General features: G+C 48.3%; 1 protein-coding gene across 6 annotated transcripts in view; it reads right to left on the bottom strand.

Annotated features, from left to right (window-relative positions):
- The window catches only part of LOC137844827 (fibrillin-2-like), a 116,884-nt gene that overhangs the window by 30,248 nt on the left and 68,209 nt on the right, over positions 1–18,427 (bottom strand). For all 6 annotated transcript variants that reach the window (XM_068661451.1, XM_068661449.1, XM_068661448.1 and 3 more), the window contains 16 exons: positions 12,482–12,634; positions 11,610–11,807; positions 10,821–10,964; positions 10,099–10,218; positions 9,504–9,629; positions 8,943–9,065; positions 7,971–8,246; positions 7,540–7,593; positions 5,054–5,179; positions 4,635–4,760; positions 2,970–3,089; positions 2,024–2,161; positions 1,885–1,935; positions 1,234–1,359; positions 280–507; positions 13–138 (listed from right to left, as the gene is read on the bottom strand). In XM_068661451.1, coding sequence (XP_068517552.1) covers positions 13–138; positions 280–507; positions 1,234–1,359; positions 1,885–1,935; positions 2,024–2,161; positions 2,970–3,089; positions 4,635–4,760; positions 5,054–5,179; positions 7,540–7,593; positions 7,971–8,246; positions 8,943–9,065; positions 9,504–9,629; positions 10,099–10,218; positions 10,821–10,964; positions 11,610–11,807; positions 12,482–12,634 — 2,235 coding nt within the window. The remainder of the gene's footprint in view (positions 1–12; positions 139–279; positions 508–1,233; positions 1,360–1,884; positions 1,936–2,023; positions 2,162–2,969; positions 3,090–4,634; positions 4,761–5,053; positions 5,180–7,539; positions 7,594–7,970; positions 8,247–8,942; positions 9,066–9,503; positions 9,630–10,098; positions 10,219–10,820; positions 10,965–11,609; positions 11,808–12,481; positions 12,635–18,427) is intronic.

Raw genomic sequence — 18,427 nt, 5'->3', positions numbered from 1 at the left:
TTTTTCCCTTACCTGTACAGTTCCTTTCCTCAGCATCCAGAGCAAAACCACTGCCACAGAGACATCTGAAACTGCCAATGGTGTTTCGACAGGTCCCATGAGTGCACAGGCCAGAGAAGACCTTACATTCATTCACATCTGTAGGGGAAGGTTGAACAGCAGTGTTTCAGGACAGGGATGTCTGCAATGAATGTAGGGCCCCAGAACCAGGTTCCTTGGGCTGTAGCTGAGATAGGCTGAGCACAGCCCACAGTTTGGCACTCCCTTCTTTCTTCTCACCTTTGTAGAAGGGCCTGCCAGAAAGCACATCTCCTCGGTTGGCAAAGCCAGGTCCCCTTGGGCAGATGGCCTTGTACTCGTTAGAGCCAACCTTGGGACATTCTTCACAATCGATGCCCCAGGCTGAGCCCACGGAGCAGCAGCACATGTCAATCCGGTACTTGCCCGGCAGAGGCTCCGTGCACTCATCTTCATCCCACTTCATGTAGCACTGTTCCACACGCACATCTGGTGAGAGAGCAGAGATGAGTTCCTCCCTGCAGCATCTGACTTCTGGAAAGGCTGGAGGTATCTTTTTCTGGGACATCAGCCTTGTGCCATAGTTAGCATTGTCCTTAGAACAGCTTTGGCTGGGGCCAGAAAGCATCCTTCAAACAATGCCCAGGTATGGGCTGTTTGGTTAAATGGCCACCTTGTTTGGGGTGATATTAAGGATTATTGACATGGCCATGGCTGGCTTGTGACTGTTGGCACCATGGCCAGAAAACAGTCCCACTTTGGAGGAGCTAGTAGTGCAGATGACCCTATGAAGGGCGCACGTTTTTCATGATATGCCCAGAAAGCAGCCAGGAATTGCTTTAGGGCTCCTGGGCAGGGTCATTAACCTTTATTGTTAGGTTATCTGCTTAGAGACTAATCACTGTAATAGCCAGTGATGAACAGAAGCAGTGGACCTTAGAAAACATAGCACGCAGAATTGGCTACCCCTGATATCCACGCAAGGACAACAATTGCATTACTGGCTGGACCTGGGGACATGAAGCTGTGGCACATTTGCCTTGACTGGGCTGCTTGCTTTGGCTGCTCCTAACAAGTTTTACATACTTCAGACAGCAGCAGCCTCGGGGATTGATTGATGGCATGTGGTTGGGTATGGGATGGTTGGGCCTATGTGGAGATGGCTGAACAGACATCAGAAGGCTTGGTCAGATGGGCCAGATGAGGTGTTCTTACCCACACATGTCCTAGCGGTGCCATCGAGGGTCAGCCCTTCTGGACACTCACACCGAAAGGAGCCAGCGGTGTTTACACAGCGGCCGTTTGGACAGACACCAGGGAAGACATCACACTCATTTACATCTGTTGGCAGGAAAGCAAGAGGCACGCATGAGGGTGGCAAATAATCAGTCCCAGTACGGCTTCAAGGAGCTCCTGGAGAAGCTGGAAAGAGCCCAGAGCTGCCCACCCGGCTAGCACTGGAAGGCTGTCACACTGAAAAACATGCTGCAGGCACAGGCACTGCCATACCCAAACACTTTTGCAAGGAGGCTGCATCATGAAGCCTTTTCCGAGAGGAACAGACAGAGAAGGTGGTCCTGTTGCACAGGCCCATAGCTGGCACAGTGCTGACAGAGCAGCACCAGGACGCATAAAGATAACTGCTATGTGCCCACACACTGGTGCTACACACCAGTGAACAGCCTCTATTCAGAGCACCCTGTCTGCAGTGTTCAGGGCAGATGCCAAAGCAAGAAAGCACGAAATAATACAGAAAGTATGAGACTCCAACCAGCTGTGTCCAAACTCAAAGGTGCAGAAAAACAACAAATAAACAATGACTATGTTCCCAATTTAAAAAGTCTTCTGTGTCCTGCAACACTTTACCTTCACATGTGACCCCCTTCATCCTGGCATAGCCCCGGGGACAGGCAGTATCTGCAAGAAAACAGGAAAACAGAGGAATATTAGCAGATAAACGGGCTGCATCCTACCTTCATGATTTGTTTGCCAAGAAGAACCTTACCAATCTCACAGCGCTCACAGGGGCTGCCCCATGCTGCTCCCAGTGTTGCACAGCACTCTGATTTCAGCGTGGCCCCGTTGATGTTCACCTCGCAACGCCCATCCTGGATGTTCAGCCAGCATGTCCCTTTCATGCTGTCTGTAGGGACAAAGGCAAGGCTTTGAGTCAAGAGCTGCTCCTTGGCTAAGGTTTCCGACTTCATAACAGCCAGCCTTTCACAGTAAGCAGGTAGGAGAAATTATCCTTAAGCTGCAGTGTGACTATTGCTTTCTGTCTCTACTTTATTTATCAGACATGGGGACAAGCACTTTTAGCATGGGCCCAAACTGCTGTTCCTTAGAGTCGTGTCCCACTTCTATGCTGTAGAGCAGCATTTCTGTGCTCTCTGATACAACTACTATTGCACCAGTTCTGTGCCCTGCCCTTTTTCTATTCTCAGCCTGCTCCTCTTCTGGATAGAAAGAGTCCCTTCCGCATAGCTGCGCCAGGTTGCTATACACCAACACCATGCAAGGCCCTGACCAGCTAGGAAGTGAGTACGTTCTCATCATCTTGGTGAGAAGGGTTCTACTTCATCTTGATGTGCCTTAATCCCAGCACACTAAAAATCCATCTGGTGAGTGAGAATACACTATCATGAGCTGTAGGGTCCCCTTGGGCCCCATGCCTGTGCTTTGTCTTTCTGCAGCACAGTTAAGGATTTCTGTCTGATACAATGCCCAGAGCACTGTCTGAAGTTTCAGCATTTCAGGTTTCCTGGATGCATAAGAGATGTTAATTGGTACAATTAACAATAAGGAAACACAAGATAAGAAAGAAAGGCCTCCAACAATATCCACCCCTGGGCCACGATCACAGGACTAGCTTCAGGTGAACAGCAAGGGCTTCTGCAGGGCAGTGCTGATATCAGTGTCCTGGAGTTGCCTCCAGAAGGCCATATCCTTACCCACACAGATGGTGCCACTGGGGTCCAGCTTGCTGCCTGGGGAGCACTCACAAGCAAAGGAGCCAGCATTGTTCCTGCAGACACCATTCACGCAAGGATTAGAGGTGCACTCATTGATATCTGCAGAAAGAAAGGGAGTAAGTGCTGTGGGACGCAGTCTTCTGGGCCAGGGACTTGGGGAGACAAGAAGCAAAGAACATGAAGAAGGGAAATTTTCAGCTGCTCAGAGGTTCACCAGTCCAGGCCGTAAGAATCCTGCATGTACAACTCCAAGTATGCGCCATCTCAAGATGGATAGGCCCTGACATCAGACACTGAAATCAGTGAGCTTCTTCAGTGTTGAGGGAAGCGATGGATGGATTGAGGCTAGTCAATGAATCTAATGGGAAACTGTGGGGCTTTGGCTTTCCTAATCTAATCCCTGGCTGCTCAAGCAATGTCTCTGCACCTCTCCCATGCTATCTGCCCTTGCTTCTGCTCTCTGTAGGCCTAATTTTCTGTTTGAATTTGGCCAGGAGCTCCTTGTTCATCCATGCAGGCTGCCTGGCATTTTTGCCCAATGTCCTCTTTCTTGGGATGCATAGCTCCTGAGTTTGAAGGAGGTGATCCTTGAATATCAACCAGCTTTCTTGGGCCTTTCTTCCCTTCAGGGCTTTGTCCCATATTACCCTATCAAACAGATCCCTGAAGAGGCCGAAGTCCAGGGTACTAAACTTTCTGTGCTCCTTCCTCACTGCCCTCTGTATGCAAAACTGCACTGTTTCATGGGCACTGCAGCCAAGGCTGCCCCTTGTTTCACATTCCCCACCAGCCCCAACTTGTTGGTGAGAATGAGATCTGGCATAGCACCTCTCCTTGGTGGCTCCTCTGTCACTTGAAGAAGGAAGTTATCATCAGTGCATTCCAGGAACCTCCTGGATTGCCTACTCCCTGCTGGGCTGTCCCTCCAGTGGGTATCGGGGTGGTTCAAGCCCCCTGTGAGGACTAGGGCTTGTGAGTGAGAGGCTGCTTCTATCTGCATGTAGAGGGTCTTATCTGCTTGGTCTTCTTGATCAGGTGGCCTGTAGCAGACTGCTGCTATAATGTCCCCTGTCCCTGTCCTCCTTTTAATCCTGAATGATGGACTCACTCACTCAGGGATGCTGCTGGCTTAGAGGGAGAAGCCACAATGTTGACCATGGCCTTTATGTGTTTGTCTGCACCAGATGTGAGGCTTCATGGCATTTGCCTTTTATCACATTCTTTACAGACAACAAGAGTTTTGTTTAAACAGATGCATAAAGTGCCAGTGTTTTGGGGCTTTGTGGTCAGCAAACAAATCTCTCCTACTACAAACTACAAGCTTTCAATCAAATACCCCAAATTTGTAATTTTGGTCAGGTTCTAGCTACAATTTTGGGAGCCTGGAGGAAATTGTTCTGGTTTTCAGTCACTGAAAAGCTGAGACGTTTTGGGGTTTGTATGTCCACTATTTTGAATGAAATTCCCTCTGGAAAAAAAAAAAAAAAATCCCCAAACCTGGCCCTGCTCCAGCTCAAACCACTCTGGGCAAAAGAGAACCAAAGGCACGTTAAACTCTGAGCTTATTTCAGGCAGGATGACAAGACATAGCTCACTCTTTATAACTTGCAAAGATGCTCTCTGTTGTCTTAAGAGTCACATTACCTTCACAGGTGTCTGTCTCAGTCCTGAAGACAAAGCCCTTGGGGCAGGTGCAGGTGTAGCTGCCAGGTGTGTTGCGGCACAGTCCGTTGTCACACAGCAAACGATTGACAGTACATTCATCAACATCTGTGAAAAAGATAGGGTTTCCGAGCTTCAACACCAGAGCCCATTCTTTCAGTTTGCCAGCCCTACAGCACTCCAACAGCCTGAGAGGCATAGAAATGCTCCTTTTTACCCAGATCAATACTGTACAAGGCCTGACATGTGTAAGCAAACACATTCAGGTCTACAGATAAAACCAGAAGGTAGTTGAGGCAAAAAGACATCATATGCTGCATGTGCACCCCCTCCCTACTACCACTGGACTATGCCACACTGCTTTGTTATGACAGACTGGGCTTGGGCTGCCCTGAACTCACCCACACAGTTCTTGCCCGTGGGATCTGACTCATAGCCCAGGTTGCAGATGCAGCGGTAGCTCCCACGCAGGTTCTCACACATGCCGTTGGGGCAGATGTCTGGGTTAAGGGCACATTCATTGATGTCTGCACAGAGAAGGAAGTCAAATTAGATGGATCATGGCCAACCACAGACAAAGAAATATTCCATACTCTAATTCTTCATTGCTTCTTGATGTCAGTAGCCAGATAGGGCACCCCTCTGCAGAAATCTCTCCTTGTCCCACCCACCCTCTTGGTATAACCTAGTAAGCTCTGGGGAGCCTCACCACTTTATTCCCAGTGCTTTGGAGCTGGGGATACACAGCTGATATGGCACAAGGCTCTGAGCTCAGGAGCAGAGAACTGGACAAGTTGAGATGACTGCAGACTCATTACCACATGGAGGGCTCTCAGGTCCTTCTGTTATCTTCTTGAGTCTACTGCCAGTGCCTGTCTCCCACATACTCAGGTCAGACCATTTAATTGTCCTGCCTCTTTCAATAGGCAAGAAGGCAGAAGGTGCTCTGAGCAAGATGCTGGGCACAACTGGTGTAAACACAGAGTGTGATGGACAACCTACCTGTGCACATACAGCCCTACTTCAGGGGACCATTGCTAGAGGTAAAACGGAAAGAGCACCCAGACATGCTGGAGAGCATCCTGTGGGCAGCTGGACTGGCAAAGGGTCATGCCCATGGCTAGATGGTCACAGCAAAGCCCGTCCAATGGCACTGAATCCCTGTGGTCCCTGGACTAGCCATGGTCCCCAGACTTGCGCAGACTCACTGACCATACAGCCACCAGGCTGGAAGAAGTCCTGGTCAGGCCAAAGTGAATTTCCTTTTCCTACTATTTGACATAAAGAACTGTTTGAGAACAGCTTGGCACCCTGGAACAAGAGATGTGAGGACCTAAGGCCCTGTGAGGTGATGGCAGGGCACAGAAGGAGGGGAGTGTTCAGGTGAGGGCAGGGCCATGGGACAAGGAGCCCATAGGATGTCAAAACCTCAACTTCAAAGACTTGCAAAGTGCCTTGGCCAAATCTATCCCAGCCTGAGAGATTTTGGGACCATTCTGCAATGATGTGCAGTGGGTATCACAGGGCACTGCTATCCATGTGCATGGTGGGTGAACTCAGGCCTGCAGGAGGTCTGACGGTCAGAGATGTGGGTGTCCCTGCCATCACCGACCTCCTCTCCCCCCATACTGGGAGATCTGTCCTTAAAAAGGAGAGTGCTCTGTGTCAACAGAACCAAGAACATGAGGAGAGCAACACAGAGGGGTGGCAGCCATGTGGACAACTCCTCCTGCTTTGTGCTGATATCACTTCACTGCCCTTTTTGGAGCAAACCTCTCGTGGCCGGGCAAAAAGATATTATCATGGCAAGAAACAGCCTCCCCACAGTACAAGGCACATTTTCATTTGTACAGCAGTGTCCTCGCAGTGCCATAGTGCCAGGTGGCAAGCAGCCCAGGCTAGGGCTTTCCAGACATTGCTGGCCTTTGTCTCCATGCAGTCGGAGTTCAGTTACATCCCCAGGGAACTGCAACCCTGGAGAGGTGCTGAGTGTAAATAGCCCTGGCTACAGGCAGTTCTGAGCTGACCAAAGCATGTCTGACATTAATATCTTGCTAGAAAGCATCTTATCATCAGCCCGAGACTGATTTCGGCCAAGAAATGGTACCCTGGAAGGAAGCCCAAGAAGCCACCAGCATTTTGCCTCTGGCTCATTCCCATTTGGAAAGTTTTGAAAGACCATAGTTAGCTGGCTGCATTGTGTTCTTCCTGCTAATCCAAGCACTGCCCAGGGCTGGCAGCGTAGCTGCCTGCCTGACGTCTTGCACAGCTGTCTAATTCAAAGCAGCCCCTTGGCAGCATGTCTCATGCAGCACAACATGCACTTATCACCTCCCTCTCCTTGGAAGACTGTGAACCCTCTTCTCCTGCAACCTAGGAGCTGGAGGACAGAGGAGGGAAATAAACAGGAGGATGCAACTGGTCACACTCTTCACTCCTATCAAAGCAGTGCGTAAAACTAAACTCTGTGTTCACATCCCCAGAAATGGAGTTGCTGCAGGGTGCCAGAAATCAACTACTTGAATCAATACGTATGGTTGTTTGCTTAATATTAATTCAAGGTTTTGTAGGAAGGAGAAAAGACACAGAACACCCCTATCCCCTTGTGCCCAAGCCCGTGTCCACCCACAGACACTCACTAACACAGCAATATGTTCTTGCACTCACAACCACCCAGGCTATGCAGTCTCCCCCGAGCTTACTCACAAAGTGCTCTCACATCACAGGCATAATGTTCTAACGCTCCTCCACAGCGCTGAGTCCCTTATGGCACACGCTCCCACAGTCACACAGATGCATGCACACTCAGTTAAAGGCAGATGAAAGAAAGAGCTGAGAATGACTTTAGATGCGTCTATCTAGAATATAGGATTTGGGATGCATGTACCTCTGCCATCAGCTGTTATTCCAATGCCGCTGCTGCAGAGTGCCTGGAATTCAGCTGCGGAGAAAGCACAACAGAGCCATTATCTTTTCTGGACAGTTCAAGTACAGTGGCATTAATCTGGGATTTATTATTTGTTTGTTAGAATGCAATTTGTGGGCTTCCAAGCAGTGTCTGTTTACACTTAGGCAATGTATATTTTAGAGCTGATACTCCCAGCTAATAGTCCAAAACTGTGAGAATCTCTGCAATGAGATCAGCATCAGATTTGCTTGTTGATTCAACCTGATTTTGTTGACTGCAAGGTTACACCTCTTACCCCTCCATATCATTGCCAAGCTGTCTAGGCCATCTCGTGAAGAACCTGTCACAGACCTACAACATCTCTGAGCACCTTCTTGGCTTTTGCAAACCCAGAGGGAAGAGGAGCTCACCAGAGTTTTTGGCAGGACAGGGTTGGCAGGGCTCTCCAAAGCCATGATCTGGGTTAGCACAGCAGCACTCAGACTTCGTGACCGCTCCTGGAAAGGGCCGCGCACATGTGCCCTTTTTAATGCCTCCGTAACAGGTGCTGCGCATGTGGGTGTCCACACAGACTCGTCCATCCACCCCAATAGCCAGGCCTCCAAGGCATTCACATCGGAAGGAGCCCTCTGTGTTTATGCACCAGCCATTCATACAGATTCCTGGTGTCTCACACTCGTCGATGTCTGGAAGAGGAAGCACAAACTGGCTGTTAAGCTACCCATGGGCAGGAGAACACAAAAAGGGGCTTTAGCTTATTGCATTAGCTTATTAGCATTATTATGATGCTTTAGCATAATGTTCTGCCAGGCTCTGCTGATGATTCAGGGAAAAGAATAGGGATCTGGAGGTCTTCAGTCTCCTGAGAATGAACCCCTTCTCAGAGCAGCAGGGTCTGGACTGTGCTATGTTAATGGAGCAGTGAGACAGAGATTTCACCTTGTGTCACAGCAGTGTCTTAGAGGAGTGCTACATTCTCCTCTTCTTCCTTTCTCCACTCTGCCTTCACACCCTAAATTTCCTGACTTTGGGAGGTGACACACGAACCCTGGTGGAAGATACTGTAGAGGCTGGGGAAGCCATGGAGATAATGGCTTCCAGCTAACACTGTGTAAGCCATACAGAGCTTCACAGCCCTACTTAACCTCATGTGGAAAGAGGATTTAAGCTCAAATTTGCACCAAAATAGTTGAGGTGCAACAACATTTTCCCTCGTGCCCACTCTGTTGTTAGGGAAAAATTTCTGGCAGCAGAGCAGAAGATGCCTGGAACCAGCTTTGCTTTTTCTTAGCTTCCCTTGGCCTCAGACTCTTTGCAAGTCCCCCAAAACACGGGTGGCAGGCTGGGAAGAGGGCAGAGGCCAAGCTCAGAGACCTACTCACCGACACAGTAGCGTCCATTGGGAGCCAGCACAAAACCTGGCTTGCAGATACATTTGAAGCTGCCATCTTCATTGATACACATCCCATTGAGGCACATATTGGTCGTGGCACATTCATCATGATCTAAGGAGGACAAGCAGAAAAAATGAGCAGAGTCTGAGAGCTGCAGCAGGACTCTTCTGTGCTCAGACACTCGTGTCACCAATCTTGTAGTCAAAATGCTTCTTACGAGAGTAGATGCTAATCCTCAGCTAGAGTTCCCTCTGCCACTCCTGTTAAGAACTGTCCTGTACCTCAGTCAGCTGGTTCAGCTTGCAGTAGGACTTGTACCTTAGCTGCTCTCAAGGTGATAGAGAATATCCTGCTTCCACACCTCTGCTCTGCTCTGCTCTCTTCTCCTCCCAAGAGATACCCACTCAAGATACACTCTGCCATAGCAGCGTCTATCCAGGATGAAGGCAGATCAGCACAGACTAAAGTATCCCCCAGGAGGGATATAGTCTCAGCTCAGCTCCAACTTCCCCAAGGTGATGGATGATGACGTATCGGGAAATAGCTTACCAACGCAGTTCTTGCCATCAGGGGTGATTTCAAAGCCAGCATTGCAGATACACTGAAAGCTGCCATCAGTATTAACACAGCGTCCATTCCTGCACATCACTCCATTCATGATGCACTCGTCAATATCTGGCAGGGAAATAAATATAGGAAATCAGCGGCAGGTGGAATGAGGAGCACTTCCAGCTTAATCTGCTCCATGAGAAACCCAGAAAAGTGCTCTCAGTCTTTCACAGTGTATTCTGTTCCAGGATGACAGTCTTCTCCTCTGCAAACTGCAAGAGGTGGAAATGCATGAAAAGCTCTCTGCATGCTCTGGGAGCGGCACTAATTTTGAGATTTTAGAGCTCTGGGATCTCAGGACTTTGATGATGTCCTGGTTGATTTCCTGCCCTAGGGCTCCCCTTGTAACCGAAACAATCCCATGCCTGTTCAAGCCCATAATAGACAGCAAAAAATCTCATACAAAAAGCCATGGACAGGCTTACTACTAAATGTCTCAGAGACACTTAACTAACTCTTAACTCTTTGATAATCCTGCTGAAACTGGTGTAGGATACAGTGTCTCCCCCAAAAGGCAGGGACAGAAAAAACATACCAATGCAAGCCTGCTTTGTAGGGGTGCTCTGGAAGCCTTCATGGCACTTGCAGTGATAGGAGCCAGGTGTGTTCACACAATCACCGTGCACACAGGGGCTGCTGGAGCACTCATCCACATCTGCAAGAAGAAAAGCTTAAATCTGTGAGACTCCAAGGGAACACACGCACAGCTATTAGGAAAGGCAATAAATGCTGGCTTCTGTGAGCTGCTGCACCCATTGACAGCATGGCCAGCAAGGATGAAAGCAGACACATTCTGCATTGAGGAGCCGAAAGCTGGAGCTGGTTGAAAGGTAAAGCCAGTCAGGCCTGAATACATGATAATGACCACATAGTGAGTACAGTTAGAGGAGAAAAGGATCTGAAGCCTGCAGACCTGAAAGCTTGACCTCTTTCATGTCTTTTTGGAAGCTCTGCCCACTGAGCAAAGGAGGGAGAATATAGATTGTCTTGGGAATCTGCTAAGCAGTGACAAGCAGCTAAGCCAATGGCAATGTTATGGCTACCAAAGGAGAGTTGTCACCATTGCTGGGTAGACAAATCCTTTCCGTCTTCTTTCAGCTTCACTAGCTGACACGAGCCCAACTACAGCCTCTCCTAGGGAGCTCTGTCTGGAATGTGGGTTGTTGGGGCAGCAGCCTAAGGTGATGTCAGGAGCTTGCATGGGGCTGGTGCACGGTGGGCGCCGACCTGTGTGTGTGTCAAGCAGATTCCACTCACCAATGCATTCTCCACGCACATCTTGCTTGTACCCCATGTTGCACTCACAGCGGTAGCTGGATGGGGTGGGGATACAGCGTCCGTTCAGGCAGAGGTTAGTGAAATGCTTGCAGATGTCAATGGTCTGATTTAAAGTGGCAGTTCCTGGAAAGCACAGAGACAGCATCAGACAGATATTACGGCTCCCTTCCCGTTTCTGCTCCCTTGAAGGAGGAGCAGTAAGTCCACCATGGTGCTGCAGACATAAACTGAGCCGCCTCAGAACGCTCTGCAGAGTGCTGTGCTACCAGGTGTGCCCTCACCCGGCTGGCATCCACAAGATTGCACAGCAAGCAAGGTGAGAACCAAGATTTATTGTCATCCAGTGCACTTCTGCAGGCCTCAGCTCTCGGCCAGGAGCTATACAGAGATGCACATAAGAAGAGAGTCCAAGGTGGTGGGAAAAACAGTCTGTTTTGGGGAAGCAGGGAGTGAAGCAGTGACGTGAAAGCTTCATTCCTGTTTGGTAATTAGAAAGATATTCTGCACTGGAGCCAGCTTCAGCTCCCTTGCTCTGCCAGGAGATGCTGTTTGATCTGCTTCTGGGCTCAGCATTCTGCATAGCATTAGTGTCACATCCCATCACCTCCACAATGTCATAATAAATCTTGTATCTGGCTACGAGCACTGGTGGTTTGCTCATGTGTGCACAGCTCAGAGAAGTGGGCCGGCACACAGGCAAACACGCTGTGTATGTTCTGAGACAGGCAGCCAAGTTGGGTCAGCACAGTAAGAAGTAATTTTAATTACCAATGCTTGAACTTCCTGGGCCCATTCCAGGCAGACCTGGGATCCCGCCTTGTCCATTTGCCCCATTTGGTCCGATGCCTCCAGGTCCGTTGAGTCCCGGCCCAACTCCATTGGGCCCAAATCCAGGAATTCCTGGAAAGCTCCCAGGGAACCCTGGCACGACTGGGAGTCCTTCAATGCAAAGCCTGCGGTACTCATCTGAAACAAACCAGCTGCCTTAGTGCTTTTCCAAGAACGCCTTAAACCCCCCCGCTGCCTCCACTAGAGTGCAGAGAGCAGAGACAGAGGGGTGGAGAGGCAGACGGCAGGTAGGGTGGATGCTGCTGGGAACAGGGCAGATGGGGAAGGAGGGCTTTCATGCTGTACACTCTAGACCAGACGATGGGGCAGCTTGCCAGGGTGTTTGGCAATAGCCTCTTGGGGTGTACTGGGCAGGTGGGACCACTGGTTCCCTTCATGCAGGAAAGGACAGGACACAGAAGGGTGACAGACTGGTGCTGTAAAGATTCATCCTTCTCAGAGGAGGGGTTGCTGGTGACGAAGGAAAAAAGGCAGGGACATATAGATAGCTACTTCTGAAGGCATCCTGATGTGTGGTCTCATCAGTATTTAGCCCCAATATTCAATTATGGTGGGAGCCAAAAATTGCTGAAGGGGTATGAAGAAAGGGATAAATTCTTGCCTTGGCTGAAGGCATCTGGCTTGCCTTCGGATGAACCCCAGGCACAGAAGCCAGCATCCCATGCAACATTTCTCTGGGTGTTATGTTGATGGTTTACCATGTCTGTGCAACCCTGGGGTATAACTAGGGCAGGGCAAAAGAGCCACAGGTTGGACCAGCAGAAGGTGGAGAGCCTTTGCATTGCACTTACCAGATCCCCGGACGGGGCACATTTCTGGAGTCTGACCGATGGCCCAGCAACGCCCCGAGTCACAGCAACACTGCATCTTGGTGTACTGGCCAGGGAGGTCCCCAGCACAGCGGCCCCCGATCAGAGCAGAGAAACATGTCCCAATCCGCTGGTCTGCAGAGAGGGAGAGAAGAAGGAGACACATTCAGAGGGGGTCATCATCGCACTCTTGGTCAGGTCCCAGGGGCCTGTTCTCATTGGTGTTTCTTCTTGCTGTCTATTATCCTAATCTGATCTTCTATTCTGCCTCATCCTCCCAGATCGTGATGTTCTCCAGCACCTTCACCTAGTGCAAAAGGCTGTAGGAGACAAGCTTCACCCTCTAGTATTAGATCCCACATTCCCATTTAGGTTCCTATAAGCAGCCTGACCAAAAACAGAAACAGGCAGTAGGTTGGCAACACCTCTCCATTGGATTTTCTCCATTGCTTGTTGCCGTGAACTCCACAAGAAGAACAAGCTGATTCTGGCTGAAATCACAGAGCAGAAAACAGATGAGATCCCCAACTTCATCTCACGTTTCCTTACCTTCCCATTTCAAATAAATTAGGTAATTTACAGGTGTCTCCTTCCTCTCAGTAGAGTTTCTGCACTGATGATAGCCAGGTCTGGGTTCCCTCACCCAACATACACCCTGAGTTACCAGCTGGGAGAGAGAAAAGGCTAAGGATAGCTGGTCTTCAAAAGAAATGACTGCAGACATTAATCGTACCACCACTGGGCAGCCTGACTCATCCTCTCAGCAGGGGCAGATAAACTGTTCTGGAGTAAAGCCATTATTCAGAAAACTGCATCCTGGGGCTGAGACCTCCATTCTTCAGGTTCCTCCTGACATTGGTGTCCGTCTTGCTTATTTAGGTTACACTTGTGACCAAGGACTGTCCATTAGTGTCAATATAACTGCACAACCCTTCCTTTGTGGACAAAGCTGTTTAGCCTCTGCAGAAGTCTGGCAGATCTGATATTTGATTTTAATATACTCGAATTTTTTGACTCTGTTTTAAGAATGAAGTGCTCCAAAAAAAAAGTGTTTGAGGGACCATTTGGAGCCTCTCCATCACCTCCAAGCATGGAGTGGGACAAAGTCCCTCCTTACCATTTCATGTCCAAATATACTGCCTCAAAGGTAATTCAGACCTACTAACGAAATCTAGGAACCAAGAAGGCTTGGTGAAAATGGAAGGAAATGTATTTGGAAATATATTTTGGAAATTCATTATCATGGCTGAGGTACACAGAAAGCTGAGCAACACCCTGATCTGTTGACAACAGCACAGAGTTGGAGATGAACTAATCCAGACAGGGGGAGTACTGGGAAGAGGGAGCCTGGCTGTGCAGCTTAGTGACTGCAACCTCTAAAAAAAGGACAAATTTCAGCAATGTGCAAAGTGGGAGGTACTGCACCTCACTAGACCTTGTTCTCCTTTGGGACTTTGTGGGCGCAGAGGCATACAAGGCTGTAGGGAAAGTTCCCTGTTGACTGCTAAACTGATGAAGGTTAGAGCTGCTGTTTCCTTGTTTGGTTTTCACTTGTAGCAGGACAGAACTGGCAGCCCAAGGTGGCAGCCCAAGGTGGTTAGCCACCACTTTGGTGTGGCTGGGGATCAAGGTTCAACACTTCCAGCAACAGCCAGTGATCCCCAGTGTTGTACTTGTTGTACTAAGCAATGACCTTCCCACAGCCACCACAGTCCAGTGTGGGCCTGCACATCTCAGGCAAGGCTGTACCTTTTCTTTCCAGAATGGTTATAAAGGTACGTGCCCTAAGATCCTTGCTTCCCACGAGGAAACACTCCCTGCGAGGTTCCAGCGTCTCTCTGTAACCAAATGGACTGTTCCCAACCTCACACGCCTCTCGTCTGATGGCCTCCCGTTCCCAGAGGATGCCTGTTTCAGGTCATGGGTTAGTTCCCACAGCCTGGACGGAGCAGTAAGAACAAGCCCTGGATGATGGTCAAAGCCTGCAAGCACAGCCAAAGCCACAGACACCAAGCCTGGCAGTGGTGTTTAGTGTGTGTGGCTTCTGGACAAGGCCCAGGAGACTGAGGGTCTTTCATATGTCTAGCAAGCCTTGTCTGGCACCAAGCCCTTTAGGAAAACCTGGAATCTTCCACTCATTCATCTCCTGTCCTTGTTTCTCAAGTAAATTAATGAGGGGGAAAGTCTAGTCTGATTTGTCGTCTGTGCTTTTAGACTGAATTAGCCAGCAGGCTGACACTTTCCTGAAATATAACTAAAATTAATTGCATGGAACTGTTTGATCTGTGGGCTGTAGTTACATCTCTTCTTTGATCACATCTCGGGGACCTGCAGAGGACAGCAACCCTGTTTAAAGCCAGGGTGACTACACCAGCAGCTCTTTTAGTAACATTCCTTCAGCCATTCGCCAGCACTGGGTTCAACACGAACTGTTCCTCTAAACAGAAACGTTATCCACGAAAGAGACTTGCAGTAGGGCAGACAGACCAGGAGAAAGGAACTCTGAGCAAGGGGATTGAATGCAGCATAGGAATAGCTCCTAATCCTAGTAAAGCAAAGTACTAGCTATATGGATGTTTGGGTCATCCCACGTCCTTGATCTCTGGCAAATGAAGATGCCCAAAATCAATGTCCTTATCTTTGTAGGCTTTGGTGGCAGCTGCTGGTGTGTAGAAGAGGGTCATGTTTTCACAACACCTTGACAGGTTGGGAATGTTATTTAACCTCAGCATGTAGCCCACTCTTATTCCAGAAAGCAGCCACTCACCGAACAAGCCAAGGCAGCATAGCGGGGACACTTGGAAAAGTTGCGTGAGCCCCTTTACCTCAAACCATTGGTGTGAATTTAGCTAAAAGCCACTTAGGACAGAGCTTAGATGAACTTCTAAATTGGAGGGTGGTAGTTTGGAATAAACCCTCTGGGCATTAGAAATAACAGATTTCACCCAGCCCTTCTGTTCTTCTATGGGATGCTTGCTGCCATAAAGGCAGTGATACATGGTGACAGCCAGACAGTTAACGAGCAAGAAGTAATTCAGAGAATGCAACTTCTCCTACAGACAGACACGTGTTGACAGGTTTGACAAGGCAGGGAGGTCACAGCAGTTTGTGTAATGGAGGGAATGGTCCGGCCTTTACTCATCTGGATGAACATTTATTAAATTCAGCTGTCTTTGCTGCAGTTTGTAATAATCTCTTTCAGAAATGAAGGTCAGAACCAATTGAAAACCCATCTGGAGCTGCCTTGGGCAGAGGCAAGGGTGGATGGAAAGAACAGTGGGTCTCTGCAGTCCCTCTATGACCTCGTGCAGGACCACCCACACGCTGGAGGTACCAGCAAAAGCCATCGTGTTTTTGTTCAGCCTTCCTCTGCAGCTGTTATGGGAACAGATTTGCACAGTAACCTTGGTAAATCAGATAATGCTGCAGGTGAGAAATAAGGTGCACGTGAGATTACACAGTGCACAGAGGTGGTGGATAGACCCTTAGATCTGTCAGCGGTCTCTGATTCAGGAAGGCTGTGGATGCTTTGTAAGGTCCCACCAGGAGTGATGCAGCAGGAAATTGAATTTGTTTTGCATATCATTTGGGGACAGAAGCAACTCCAAGATGGAGCTGCCTGCTGGTGTCTGGCAGAGTCTGCACCCATATGGCTGGACCAGCATCTCAAAGGCATAGGAGTGTCATGATGCCTGGGACAAGCAGTACACCAGGAGCTGCACTCTCTGGGTGATAATTCATCATGGCAAGTCTCCATTCATGTCAGCGTGGACATCCTCTCTGTGGTGGGCACAAGGTGACAAGGGTGTTCAGACATCTAAGAACTTGTTGGCTGGTTCCAGTTTTTAAGCAGCCAGTAGAAGAGAGAAAAGTCTGTGCAAAGGAATTGCACACAGCAATGGATTCTCATGGCATACATATATAAGTTTGTTTGATTTAGTCATCAGTAGTTTATGGAAGTTACGTGAGGAAAAGTGAGAGACTTAGAGAATGGAAATAAATTTGAAAACTTATTTCTAGTTGTTTCTGGTCTAAGGGAATAAACTCTTTTCTTGATTTTTTAAAATTTCATTTCTTTTTCTCCACATTTATCACATTCATTTCATCATAGAACATTTTTATTTTTTTTTCCCATCAATTTCTTTTTTCTTTTTGTTATTTGTAAATTCCCCAAGGATTGGGAAATTATGAAAAAGATCAGGGCAAAAGTTGCAAAGGGACAAAGGAAAATGAAAACAAGGGGAAAAATATTAACAGCTTGCCTTTATCAGTGCACAAATATGAAGACAAGTATAAAAAGTTATTATAATGTTTTAAATTACTATTTCCCTAATTTTGCACATTTCATCCTGATGAAAACCTGATCTGTTCTTTGGAGGTGGGGTGGAAGCAGACAGAGAAGGAGGAATAGGAAATACTGGTACTGCATCCCAGAGAAGAACTTTAGAGGGTAAATATTTCTTCCACTTTGTGTCTTGCCTTTTACTGAAACTGAGAATCTCAAGCGGCCAAAACCAAACAAACTAATGGTTTGAAAAAGGCATTTGGCTCTGACTATAAAAGGACCTGAGGGTGATTAACTCAGCAGGGAACTGCAACACAGACATCAGCATGTAGCCAGAGGACTACCACCCAAGCTGTCCAATGGTGTTTGGTTTGCATGGAAGAAAGGTGCAAAAGGAGCCTCATGCAGTGGTGAGGACACTCAACCAGGACTAAGGATGTCATGACATGTTCTCAGTTTCTGGAAACCTAACCAATTTCACTCTTGTCTGGGTAAGATTAGTATAGATGGCGGTGTCCATCTCAGTGGAAAGTGATGTGAGAACAAAGGAATAATGTGTGCAACTCCCACTAAACCAATATCCATGACACACCTTGGCCACCAGTGCCACTTCTGCTGTCTCACTGGAGGAAGGCTGCAGTACAAACAGGGAAGCTCTGGATTATCAGAAAGCAGTTTCTTTGTTGGCAAGTGATATAGTAAATTCACTCCCTCCCTGGCTCCTGGCTGTTCACTGTTTTCTAAACTCACCTTCCAGTTTAACTGTTTTAAGCCTGAGGTATAAATGCATCCTTGAAATAATTCCCCTTCCTCTTTTCTCATTGTTGTCCCCAGCCAAGGTCTCACCAAGTCATGGACCCCCTTGTCCGCCTGGGCCTGGACATGATGGTGCTCACCAGAGGGCAGCGGGAGGAGGATGGGAATCCCAGTGACTATGGAGCCCTTCTATACCCTCAGTCCCTGAAGGTATCTGGGAAGAGCTCCCCTTGGCAGGCATACCCAGTTCCATTGACCCTTTAGGAAGTGCTGAGAGCTGTTGGGGGGCTCTGCTCATAGTCCCTCCAGCTCCTTCTTAATCCTTTTGAGCCTGTGACCCTCACACCACTTCCTTTTTGTCATTTCTCAGTGTCATAAATATTATCTTCTCATATTTCCTCTTTCCTGTTGTTCTCTCCCTTCCTGGAAAATGACTAAAGCAGTCAGAAAGGGTTCTCCGGGCAGGTGAGGCCCTCAGTGACACCCTCACAACCTCCTTTCAATCTCTCACAGTCTCTCTTTCAGAGCACTGCTGTCCTATCAGGAGAAATGAGCAAAGAAAGCAATGTGCAGGACTGCTGGCTTGCACTGAACAAGGGAATACCACGTGCATGACTGGAAATGCATCCGAACATCCATTTTACTCATTTGAAAACTATGCTTTTAAGCAGTTCTTGAAAAGCAAACCATTGTACAAACAAGGCTCACAAACTGCTAGAGCAGATTCTTCTGCTGCCTGCAAAGCACTGAGCCTGTCTTTTACAAGCATAAATGAATGAAACTGTTGTGAATACACGTGGAACTGGATTCTTTGTGTCAAGCACAGATGGTTGAATCATTCAATAAATGTTCATTTCAAATGATGACAGACTTTCTCCAGCTACGCC

The sequence above is a fragment of the Anas acuta genome, chromosome 26 (assembly GCF_963932015.1).
Source record: "Anas acuta chromosome 26, bAnaAcu1.1, whole genome shotgun sequence".
Classification (NCBI taxonomy): domain Eukaryota; kingdom Metazoa; phylum Chordata; class Aves; order Anseriformes; family Anatidae; genus Anas; species Anas acuta.
The sequence above is the reverse complement of the archived record's forward strand: the minus strand, read 5'-3'. Positions and strand labels throughout refer to the sequence as shown.